At 41.1% G+C, this 13099-nt stretch overlaps 1 protein-coding gene across 1 annotated transcript in view; it reads left to right on the top strand.

Annotated features, from left to right (window-relative positions):
• LOC126468584 (transcription factor IIIB 90 kDa subunit) overlaps positions 1-13099 on the top strand; it is a 371910-nt gene that overhangs the window by 7262 nt on the left and 351549 nt on the right. Inside the window, exon 2 of the mRNA XM_050096561.1 lies at positions 7840-7927. Coding sequence (XP_049952518.1) covers positions 7840-7927 — 88 coding nt within the window. The remainder of the gene's footprint in view (positions 1-7839; positions 7928-13099) is intronic.

Raw genomic sequence — 13099 nt, forward strand, 5'->3', positions numbered from 1 at the left:
CAAGCTGATAAAATGAGTAAAAATATCTTAAACAGCTTTTTATACACATGAACAGAGAACATACAGATTCAAAATGAGTTTTACCTGCAGTATTTTAGTATATAAAATGGATGGCTCAATAACCAGCTAAAACGACAACAGAGTATGTGTTCTTGTTCTCATATTTAAACCTGGAAAGAACTCACAATACCTGGACAGCATTAAACCCCTTCCTGCTTGACAAATAAACTGCACAAACTATTGAAGAGGGTGATGAATCAGGGACCTCTCTGGTGTCTACAATCTCAAGAACTTGTAACTCAATCCCAGTGCAGCTTTCATAATTTTAAATCCACCACCTCCCACCTGATGTACTTGAACTCCACAATCCAAAATGGTTTCTCCTACTATCGCCAATGAATTGCAGTATTCATTTATCTACTGAAAGCGTTCATCACTGTCTAGCACTACTTTATCCTCTCCTTGTTCCAGACATTGGGATTCCAGTGCTGTCTACCAATGTTCATCTAGAACTTTCTGTTTTCAGTTGTTTTGCAGTCATGTTGGAGATATTCTAAGTTATCAAATATGTAGGTGACTCTTTCACAGTGCTCCAGTTTGATATCAGTGGATGATCTTTAGAATTAGCTTCAGGTAGTCATCTGATAGGCACAATATTAATTTTGAAGCATGGATCTCAATTCTCTTTTTCAAAGACCTGCATCAGGCAGAGGGTGATGTGGTGATGCTACTTTGGGCTGTTGCTTGACAAATCCATGTTTCTAGGCAACAGGGAAAATGAATGTGGTCATGGAGTGGTTGAAGGTACCAGTTATTGCAGGCAGTAGTGGGTCAATAATAATCTAGATTATTCAGACTGTGATGCCATTCTGTCCAGTAAATCCATATGTGATACACGTGATAGATTTTTTGACAGTATTACTATGAGGCGTGTTTTTTGAGTAAGGTCCGTTTGAACATAAGTACACAACAAAAGGTTATTTCAAAAAAGGAAATTTATTTTCAGAAAGTACATACTTCACTGTATCTTTTTTACATAGTTGCCGAGTTTGTTCAAATGCATATCATACCTCTCAACCAAGTTTAAAATACCCTCTTCATAAAAACTTGCCACCTGCTCCGATAACCAAGAGTTCAGTGCTGTTTTCGTGTCGTTGTCATTGTAACGGTAGCCACTGAGGTGTTGTTTGAGGTGGAGGAACAGATGGTAATCATTTGGCGCAAGATCAGGACCGTAGGGTCGGTGGTCTAAAACTTCCCAGCCAAAACTGTCCAAAAAATCATGGGCCTGACCTGCAGTGTGAGGTCTTGCATTTTCATGGAGAAGGAAACACTACACCTATCCCAAAACACCGATGCCATGATTTTGCACTGGGACAGAGTCTGTTTGGTCTTCACCTTTACAGGTGAGTATATCTGTCTTCATTCCATGCACTGTTGCTTCGATTCGCGATACCTATGTGTCATCTCCAGTTATGATCTGACTCAAGAAGCCGTCACCTTCTTCGTGATAACAAGTCAAGAACTTCATCGCACACTCAAATCTTTGGTTTTTATGCTCCTCTGTTTGGAGTTTCGGGACCCAATGGGAGCACAGTTTCCTAAACTTTAGGTGTTCAGAAACAGTGTTGTAAAACATCAGGAAATTCGTTTGAGAGACATGTTATTGTGAAGCGCCTTTTCTCATGAATCCTTGCTTCAACTGAAGCCACCAAATCGTCTGTTATCAAAGAAGGGCGACCGGAGCAGTCCTCATCATGGGCGTTGTTGTGGCTATCTTTGAATGCTTGTACCCACTTACGCACTTTGCTTTCCTTCATAACAGCATCACTGTACACTTTGCAAATCTGTCGATGAATTTCTGCAGCACACACGTTCCTTGCTGACAAAAACCATATTACTGAGCGAACCTCACATGTGGCGGGCGAGTTAATAGTCTTAAACATTTTGAAAGCACAGAACAGAACCGTAAAGGTTAGCTACAGAGATGAAACTGAGCACAGTTGTTCCAGAGGCATGCTGGTACATGACGCACACACTCATTGCGGTATGCTCGTGACCTACTAGTGTCTACATTAAAACGGACCTTACTTAAAAAACATGCCTCGTAATATCATGCTTAAGGCAGGATTTTTTGCAGCTACCTTCATTTACCCCTCATGAAATAAGCCATAAATCTTTATTTTGTTTCTACATCTATATTTGTACTCCACGATCCAGCTTATGGTGTGTGGCTGAGAGTACTTTGTGTGTCACTGTCACTTCCCTGCTTTCCTTTTCCATCTGCAAATGGTTTGCAGGAGCAACAGTTGTTGGTAAGCCTCCATATGAGCTCAACTCTCTCTAATTTTACCTTCATAGTCTTTTCACGAGATATACACCCAAGCTGCTATCAATACAAACCTCTATGGGTGATAGCAGCATCACCTGGCGAGGAATGACTGCTATTCAGTCACAGGCATGGTGGATGTAATAGCAGTGAGTGTGTGCTGTCGGTATCTGGAAGTGTAGAATGGGAAAGATGCATTAATCTATCTGAGTTTGAATGAAGGCAAATTGTGATGGCCTGGAAGCTCAGCACAAGCATTTCGGTAACTGCACTACTTGTCAGGTATTTCAGGAGTGCTGTGGTGAGTGCCTTCAACAAATGACTAAACCAAGGTGAAACCAGGTCGAGGCATTGTGGGGCAGGGCGGCCACCCGTCATTACAGATGTTGGGCATCAGAGACTGGGCAGACTGGTAAAAACAGGACAGGTGGAGAATTGTCACAGAACTAGCATCAGACTTTAATGCCAAGCAGGGTTCAAGTTTGTCTGAACACACAGTGCACTTAATACTTCTAACAGTGGGCCTCTGCAGCCGACAACCCATTCACCTGCCAATGTTAACACCATGACACGGGCAACTTTGACTGAAATGGGTATGTGACCATTCGCACTGGACGTTGCCACAATGGCAGAGTATTGCACGGTCTGATGAATCCCGATACCTTCTTCTTCATGCTGAATGGGGTCACGAATCTGTTGTCTTACAGGGGAACAACTCCTTGACATCTGTACTTTGGTACGGGGACAAGTTGGTGGTGGCTTCATTATGCTCTGGGGAACATTCACATGGGCATCCATGGGCCCAGTGGAGCTCATGCATGGCACCATGATGGCCAACGAGTGTTGCACATTGGTTGCAGACGATGGAGAGGTTCAAGAAACAAAGGTGTGAGTTTCAGTTGATGTGCTGGCCACCCAACTTCCCAAATCTAAACCCATTTTAACACATGTGGAATGTTATTGAAAATGGTGCCAGAGCTCATATACCACCCTCCCTCACCTAATTTACAGGATTTAAAGTAACTTGTGTGTGCACATGTAGTGCCAACTCCCTCCAGCGATCTACTGAGGCCTCTTTGCTTCCATGCTGTGATACATTGCTGCTGTTCTCTGTGCTAAAGATGGACATACTGACTATTAGGTAGCTGGTTATAATGGTATGGCTGATCAGTGTGCATAAGACGAAGTAATATACTGATTGACTGTTATAAAAACATACATTCTTAGCATTTCTAACAGTAAACCAAACCATAGTGCAGAATACTGCTCTGCTGCTGTCTGTTGCAGGAGTCTGTTTTAACTCCGAACACAATAAAACACATGTAAACAACTGTTTATTATATAATTGAATGCCAGCATAAACAGAAGTAATAGAATACAGTTTAGTGACATGTACAGGACTGCCAGCCAGAGCTGGAGCAAGGCAATATAAAGAGCATTCGGCCACCAGGGGCCACTGGCTATTGGCTGCAGGTGACTGAGGTGCCGTTCATGGTTGGCAGCCTCTGGTGAGGGCTTGGAGCACCCAAATAGTGCAATACTAAATGTACAGTGTGTGCTGCAGTAGCAGTAGTGGAGGTATTGTAAAGTGCGGGTTATTACACTCCTCCTTTATCATGGGAAAGAGCCAATAAATGCCAACTCTTCCATGATGTGCTAATGGTTGACACATTCATAGTGTTCTAAGCAATCATCCTGAGCATGAACAGTTTCTGGCACACGTGGACCAGCACATAGGGGTGGAAGTAGTGCAAGTGCAGACACATGTGCCTTCCTCCCCCTTCAGGGGAGCAGGCAGATGACCCTGGCACCCAGTAGGCGGGGGTCTTGTCGACATTGGACTCATCTGTAGATGCTGTGAGCTAGGGAGCCTCTTCATCCAGAGGTAATGTAAGTGACGCTGGCAGGAGGGTGGCAGGTGCTGGTGTCTGCTGCAGGTGGCACCTGCATCAATCTAGGAGGCCCCTGCCTGCGTCAGCGTTGGAGGCACTTTCATTGGTGTAGACAACACCTGGGGGCACACCCATACAAGACCCTGGCACCGCCACCCTACCGCCCCACTCCTGTGAGAGAAGACACTGCAGGGGCATCGAGAGGCTGAGCTGCATCACCTGTGTGTGGCCAGGGTACTGGCGGAGCAGCCAGAGACCACATCAGGAAGGTAGGTGACATGGTGGAAGAGGTGCCGTTATGGCATTCCATGTGGAGGTGTCAGTGCCCACCTTAGGGCACAGCTAATTGTATGATGTGCCACAAGACACCCATTGGTATGCACCATGAACACAAGGCCCCTGTGCTGGCTGTGGATGATGCCCAGAAGACAGTGCCAGGTGTCATCCGAACCCCCAAACCCAGCCGGGGTTCAAGGCATGAACCATGACACATTTACATTATGAAAGTCCACATGAGACATTCTGCTTGGCTATTGGATTGCAGATGGATGGAGGCACTTTGATATGGTGGATGCCACTGCGTGAGCAAAAATCTTGAAAGGATAGAGCCATAAATTGAAGAACATTATCTGAAACCACCATACAAGATAGGCCTTTGATAGAAAATAATAACTGAGAGCACCTTGATCATCACATCTGCTGTGGTGGATGGCCAACCAACAACATAAGGAAGCTTGGAAAAAGCATAAACAATCAAAAAGTAGCTGTGACCTGGCATTCCCCCTAGCAGTCAGTATCAGGCAAGAACATTCTGATGAGCCAATTGTTTAGTGTGGGAGGCTCCCTAATGATGTGAATATAGAAAAATGGATAAGTTGCTCAAAGCCATCAGCATAACGATGGGCTGGAACTGTACCCTCCACATATTGGCCACATATGTGGCCAAGACTAAATGTTTACCAGGTTGCAAGGCAAGGCACAGAGAGTAATTTGTTTTTAAGCTGCACAAATGCATGCTGGCTGGTGACCACCTGAAGGAACATTTTTATGAAACAACTATTGCAGAGGGTGAGCCAGAGTAGCTACACTCAGAATAAACCTGTGATAGTGTATACTACTTTACCGATGAGTGCCTGTTGTTCCTGCAGACTGTTTACGCGAGGCAGAGCCATAATAGAGGCGACATGCTGTTACAGGGACCAAACACACTACCTGAAAAATTCTTGACTGAGGTAAAAAATACAGGGTTAAAAAATTGCAACTTCATAAGATCACACTAAGGCCTGTGGTTTGCAGAACAGTAAAGAGGGAACAGAGGTTATGTAAATGTTCTTCTATCATAGCACCTATTACTACAGTATTGTCAAGACATTTGAAGCAACAAGGAACATCTGCCATAAGTTGCTCCAAAAAGTGTTGGGATATAGTTGGGGCACTAGCCATTCCAAATATTAAATGTTTACATTGATAAAGACCAAAAGGCCTGTACACTACAAACAATCATTTCAATACATTATCTAATGGAACTTGCAGAGGGCCTCAGCGAGGTCAGTTTTGGAAAATAATTAGTCCCCACCCAATTTTGCAAGTAAATCATCAGTTTAATGCAGAGGATATGTGTCAATAACAGCACTGATGGTAAATTTGAAGTCTCCACAAGATTACAGCTTTTTTGCAATCACCAATTGTGTAGCCCACTCATTTGTTGAAACTGGGCAAATAAATGAATGGTAAAGCAACACTTACGCCACAAACGCTGCAGCTCTGCCACTCAAACCCGATTAAGACTACTGTGGCTGCTTGTTGCATTGCTAAAATTCTACGCGAGCAGCAGTGACGTCCACTTATGATAATAAGCAGACAACAAACTACACATTTCATCAAAGGAAAAAGAGGTTGTTCCTGCAAAGGAGCCACTTGACACAACTACGTTTCCACTGTTCAACAGTGAAACTGCCACATCAGGCATGGCATTTTAATTTATTACTTCTTAACTACTAACTCTATTTGCAACACGTTTTGCAGATAGTATTTACATGTACCACTGAATGTACCTGCAAAATTATACCATTGTACAACGCATAGTTCATGGGATATGGTGTCATAAATATTGAGCTGTGAGAAGATGAAACCACAGGATACAATTCACTAGAGTTTCAGTGAAATATGTCAAGAAATACGTGTGAAATATTTTAAATATAGCTGAAATATATGGCATTTGCGAACCCAGGCAAAACTGCAGGTAAAAACTGCATCTAGACTCCTGAATCAGTTTCAACCAAACTTGGTACACATATTACCATTGGGAAAGAGATACTGTGGGCATGGGAACCATCAACTTCCAACTGGTGTGGGGCTGATAATGTGGTGATAGATAGGGGGAGTAGGGTGGGAGATGGACTAATAGAAGATTTTGTATGTCCATCCTTCTGACTGGATTACATAATAGAGGAATGGAATATATACATACCCTGGCAAACCTGGATATTCAGTTAGTATAGCTATGAGACTGTGGCTGTTGGCTGTATGAGCCATAGGTGCAAGCTGAGGTAACATGACATTTGAAGTGTGAAGCATACATCTGAATTTTACTGTGGAGGAACCATTGAACAGAAAATTTATTTTAGAGTAATTGCCAATAAATGCTCATGCACTGGTTCGAAACCTCTTATAAAGAGGAAAAATAGCTGATGACTGAACAACCTAGTCCTGTAAATCGGCAATTAACACCACATTTTTCTTGTGTTTTTCATTTTTTACAATCGTTTTTCATGGTAATGTAAAAATGAGAGCAAAGACTGACACACACACACACACACACACACACACACACACACACACACACACACAGTTATACCTTTTGATGTGCCTTTTAGGGTCCATTCTGTACATGCAGCACATTTAAAATAAAGGTATTCACCAAAGATAATTATATTATTTACGGGTCTAGTAGTCATCCATGTTTGCGAGTCTATTTCTGTATCCAAATTTGCATCTACAGGGTGATTATTATTAATGTTTAAAAGCCCCTGAAGCGACGTAGATGATGCTGAGACAAATAATTTAATACGAGACATGTGCGGCTGCAAACATCAGGAAATACCCCAAAAGTGGATGACAGTTCCAAGCCCAGTCGCTGCATGTGTGGTGAGATACATCATCTAGTGACATCACATGTTCAGTATTTATCATCCACTTTTGAGGTATTTCCCAACATTTGTTGTCTCATGTTTGTTATATTAAATTACTTTTCTCAATGTCATCTACATCACTTCGGGTGTTTTTAAACACTTATAAGAGTCACCATGTATATTGTTCTGAGCGGAGGCTACTTTCTATTTTGTTTATAATTTGGTTCACATTTTTATTGCCATTCAGACATACTCTGTTGCTGTAGTATGTAGTTTTCCTGGTACCTTTACTACATGCAATTTTTTTCCTTATAAATATGGTCTTAAGTTCTGCTACTCATGAAGTTTTAATTTTAGTGGTATTACTTTACATAAACAATCTCATAATTTGAGAAACAAAATAACCAGCATTGTACTGTGTGCCTCATAGGTTAAGTTCTATAATATCTAAACAAATCAAAGTTTATATATTCCTGTTCTGTTTCAGCTTTTCATGCTGGCTTCGGGAAGGAATCAAGAGAGATCACACTACGCAATGCTAAGCGAGCTGTTACTAACCTAGCCCAGCAGCTAAGGTATGAAATGTATCTCTGTGTCTCATTGTATATTACACTGGTTCTGAACCAGTATTTTCATTTACTAATGGCTTATGGTGGGTATTGGGAACTTCTTCAGCAACAACAAAAGAGAATTAGGTGAAAACACACACAAAACATGATGCTAAGCCACTTATTGCCACAGCTAACATAATTATGTGGAGAGAGAGAAAAAAAATTAAGAGGCAGTTAAAAGAAAAGATAGTTATTGAGAATGTGATGCTTAAATATGTATGATCACAATGAATGAGGGTAATTGGTTGAGTGAATAACTGGGAGAATTTTTGTGGCAGGAGAACAGCGTGTACTTATTAGGAAATTAGGAATTATTGGAGCAATGCAGACATATATAATATAAGAATATGGCTAATGTCTTACTTAAGATTTTTTTTTTTAAATTGCTTCATCAGGAGAAAGAAAAGGATGGATGGTGAAGTTGCCAAAAGAAAGGAAGAGATTCTCCAAGCCTTTGATCAGGAGCAATAGAAGGTCCTGTTCAACTTGAGAGAAATATTGGACTAACAGCCATGGTACAGATTGTAATAAATTGGAAGAAAGAGTTGCTACCTGCTACTTACCTTCAGGAGATTAAATGTGCAATATACAGGGTGTTACAAAAAGGTACAGTCAAACTTTCAGGAAACATTCCTCACACACAAATAAAGAAAAGATGTTATGTGGACATGTGTCCGGAAATGCTTAATTTCCATCTTAGAGCTCATTTTAGTTTCGTCAGTATGTACTGTACTTCCTCGATTCGCCACCAGTTGGCCCAGTTGAAGGAAGGTAATGTTGACTTCGGTGCTAGTGTTGACATGCGACTCATTGCTCTACAGTACTAACATCAAGCACATCAGTACGTAGCATCAACAGGTTAGTGTTCATCACGAATGTGGTTTTGCAGTCAGTGCAATGTTTACAAGTGCGGAGTTGGCAGATGCCCATTTGATGTATGGATTAGCACGGGGCAATAGCCGTGGTGCGGTATGTTTGTATCAAGACAGATTTCCATAATGAAGGTGTCCCGACAGGAAGACGTTCGAAGCAGTTGATCGGTGTCTTAGGGAGCACGGAAAATTCCAGCCTATGACTCGTGATTGGGGAAGACCTAGAACGACGAGGACACCTGCAATGGACGAGGCAATTCTTCGTGCAGTTGACGATAACCCTAATGTCAGCGTTAGAGAAGTTGCTGCTGTACAAGGTAACGTTGACCATGTCACTGTATGGAGAGTGCTATGGGAGAACCAGTTGTTTCCGTACCCGGTACAGTGTGTGCAGGCACTATCAGCAGCTGATTGGCCTCCACGGGTACACTTCTGCGAATGGTTCATCCAACAATGTGTCAATACTCATTTCAGTGCAAATGTTCTCTTTACAGATGAGGCTTCATTCCAACGTGATCAAATTGTAAATTTTCACAATCAACATGTGTGGGCTGACGAGAATCCGCACGCAATTGTACAATCAAGTCATCAACACAGATTTTCTGTGAACGTTTGGGCAGGCATTGTTGGTGATGTCTTGATTGGGCCCCATGTTCTTCCACCTACGCTCAATGGAGCACGTTATCATGATTTCATACAGGATACTCTACCTGTGCTGCTAGAACATGTCCCTTTACAAGTACGACACAACATGTGGTTCATGCACAATGGAGCTCCTGCACATTTCAGTCGAAGTGTTCGTACGCTTCTCAACAACAGATTCGGTGACTGATGAATTGGTAGGGGCGGACAAATTCCATGGCCTCCACACTCTCCTGACCTCAACCCTCTTGACTTCCATTTATGGAGGCATTTGAAAGCTCTTGTCTACGCAACCCCGGTACCAAATGTAGATAACATTTCCTGTAACAAAGTGTTTGAAGTCACTCTGGTATGTTCTGTTGCTGTGCGTTTCCAATCCATGATTAATGTGATTTGAAGAGAAGTAATAAAATGCACTCTAACATGGAAAGTAAGTGTTTCCAGACACATGTCCACATAACATATTTTCTTTCTTTGTGTGTGAGGAATGTTTCCTGAAAGTTTGGCCGTACCTTTTTGTAACACCCTGTATATGTAAAGGTAAAAGGTGACGTACTACCCCCATTTCTGAAGCAAGTGGTTCCTTCTTCAGGGAGTCAGTAAACCTCTGTATTGATTCTAATTTCTTGAATTTTCTCATCATAGTATGTGGGAGGAAGTAATATGTTGCCGGATGCTTCCCAGAAAGTACTGTTTTGAAATTTCAATAGTCAACCTCTCTGTGATGTACAGCACCTCTCTTGTAACATCTGCCAATTGAGTTTGTTAAACATCTCGGTAACACTCTCACACTGACTAAACAATCCCATGAAGAAATATACTACTCTTCATTGGATCTTCTCTATCTCTTCTGTCAGCCCTACCTGATAAAGATACCACTCAAACCTTGGGATGAGAGAGATAGATCCACTTGTACTGAGGCCAAGGTATAAATTGTAGCATTTTATTAATATTGAGCTGTTTTGATAGGTAGCTCAAAGATATACTTGAAAGAAATAACAAATTAAAAAAGAAACTCAAAATAGACACATTGCAATGGTATTGGAATGGAAAGAAGATTTGAATCTCAGGTTTTTGTGGCATGATTGATTAATAGTGATGCTGACAGGAGGGCGGCAGGTGCTGGTGTCCACTGTGGGTGGCACCTGCGTCAATCTAGGAGGCCCCTGCCGAATTGTTGTTTCCATTTTCACAGAATATTTCAATGACTGACCCAGGCATAATCTTCAGGTGCTGCTAGTTTTGCTGTTACTGTAGATATGCAAATAATCTGCACATGGTTTTCCCCAAATTTAAGGATGATAACTATGGTGCATGGTTTAACAGTAATAAGGTTGGTACTGCTCCACCTCCAACAATAGATTCCATTATACTGTAGCGTTGTTGCAACCTCAGTCTGTTATGCTTCAGTAGCATGTTAGAAGTGAAGTATTAACCACATGTTAACTTGTTAATTATGAGTACAAGTTCTCGTTATCGTTCGTACACAACTAAAGAAAAACTTTAAATTATTGAAAAACATAGAAAATTGGTGCAGTGGAAAGGAAGTACTGTGTGAGTGAAGTTTGTATTCACAACTGGAGAAAAAACAAAAGACAGCTTCAAGAAGTGAACGGCAGTTTTTGGAATTTTGCAGCCAAAAAGCAAAGTGTCCAGACCTTGGAAAAAAAAAAAAAAAAGGCTCTGTGATTATGTAGATTAGAAACTATGGTATGGATGTGTGGTGACTAGTGAAATATGCCAACTCAATTACTTCGGTTGCTTATATTTTGAGGTATAAAGGATAAAAACATTTCTAAAAATAATAATAATTATTGTAGCAAACAATTAATAAATTTGTTATTATTATTATTATTATTATTAGCGACCTCTGCATGTCTTTCCTTTCAATTTACATAAAACCAAACGTAGCTACATAATAATCATAAATGAAGAAACTTGTGCATCTCTGTTTCATATGTTAAACCTCATATCTGCATTGCTATTATCAACCATTTGGTCAAAATATATAAATATCTGGTTTGTATCCCTGGCACTAGTACAGCGTTTCTGGCATCTCGTTGATTCTGACTGTCTCAAAGAATCCAAATTTCATAACTTTCTACATTTTCGCAAATATAAACATTGTTCTGTTTTGATTGTACACTTACTAACATTCGTACCATTTTACATTGTTTCACTATGAGGACCATCATCATCTTGCATTGAGGGGACTATTTTTTGCATATTTATGTACATAATTAAAAATATGTGGAAATTCCATCCTTCTCTTCTGATTTCTATAATGGTAAATCTCCAACATTGTCTTGAGTGCCTTCCCAACTACTTTGTTTAAATTTTATTGTAGTGCTTTACCCTGTACAGTATTGTATGCTCTTCTGTTCCATAATTCAACTTTTTGTGTTCAGTGATGTTTCTGAAATCTCATCCCATAAATCTCTCCCCTGCAATTTAAATAGGACTAGTCTTATCCTGTATTCTCACACACTCGGAACATAAGCTGCTGTGGGGACAAGTATAGCCCCATGGTCAAAGCTGGTTGTGTCTAGAGGTAGAAGTAACTCATTCTGAGTAGTTGCAATATTGTACGCGAGCCAAAGAGGTTGCAAGTAGATGCTTCCACTGCATTTATGAAAATTGTGCTTTCTGTTCATATATGGCTCCAAGAACCTCCTTGATACTGCACATCTTACAAGGAAATGGCACAATAAGACATGTCAAAATCTACCCTGAAATTTTTTACATGGGAAGATGACAACTAAAGAAATGCACTGCTGTTAAGAGGCACTGCAAGTACTTTGTAAAAAAGATTGAAATTACAGATTTTTGCCACACTAAGAGCAGCATATAACAACAGTTTGTACAGCCCTGCCCATCCAGTGTGCAATTCAGCGAATCACTCATGCGATGCTATGTAGCAGAATTATCTGGAGCTCACAGACACCAATTTTAAGCACCTAAAGCCTGTAAATAGTCTTCACGGGTTTGCTGCCAGATCACGTTGTGTGACTTCGACAATTTCCCACCACTTTGGCCTTTTTGCTGTATTTTGGTGCCATCTTGTCAAGAATCAGAAGAGTCCTCGGAAGATAAGGAATTAAATGTGTTTTTCAACCATCTGCAAAACTGAGAAACCTGTTGGGTTCAGTTAAGGGTGACCTTGGCCTGAGGAAATGTGGTGTGTACAATGTAAGGCAGCGTATAAACGAGATGCTACAATAAAGTAATGAGACCGATTTTCTGTGCAAGATGTGGCAACCCTGCAGGCTTGTGTCAGCACAATATCTTTTTGGTCTGTAAGGTGCTTCTAGTCCAAGCGGACATCGATGCAACTGCTCAGTCGTGTGCTGTGCTGTATTAAGTTAATGTGTGTTTGTGTCTCTCATCATGGAAATGGAACCGCATAATATTGCGCAATGGTATGTCATTTCTTTTTGCTTTAAATTGGGTGAAAACGCGACGACAACTTACGGTAAGCTTTAGAAGGCTTTTGAAGATGGGGTTATATCAAGAGCTCAAGTTTTTCGTTGGCATAAAATGTTTAGTGAAGGCAGAATGAATGTTGAAAATGAAGACCGCAGTAGACGACCATCAACCTCACGGATGGATGTCAGCTTGGCCA

This window comes from Schistocerca serialis, chromosome 1 (assembly GCF_023864345.2).
Source record: "Schistocerca serialis cubense isolate TAMUIC-IGC-003099 chromosome 1, iqSchSeri2.2, whole genome shotgun sequence".
Lineage (NCBI taxonomy): Eukaryota > Metazoa > Arthropoda > Insecta > Orthoptera > Acrididae > Schistocerca > Schistocerca serialis.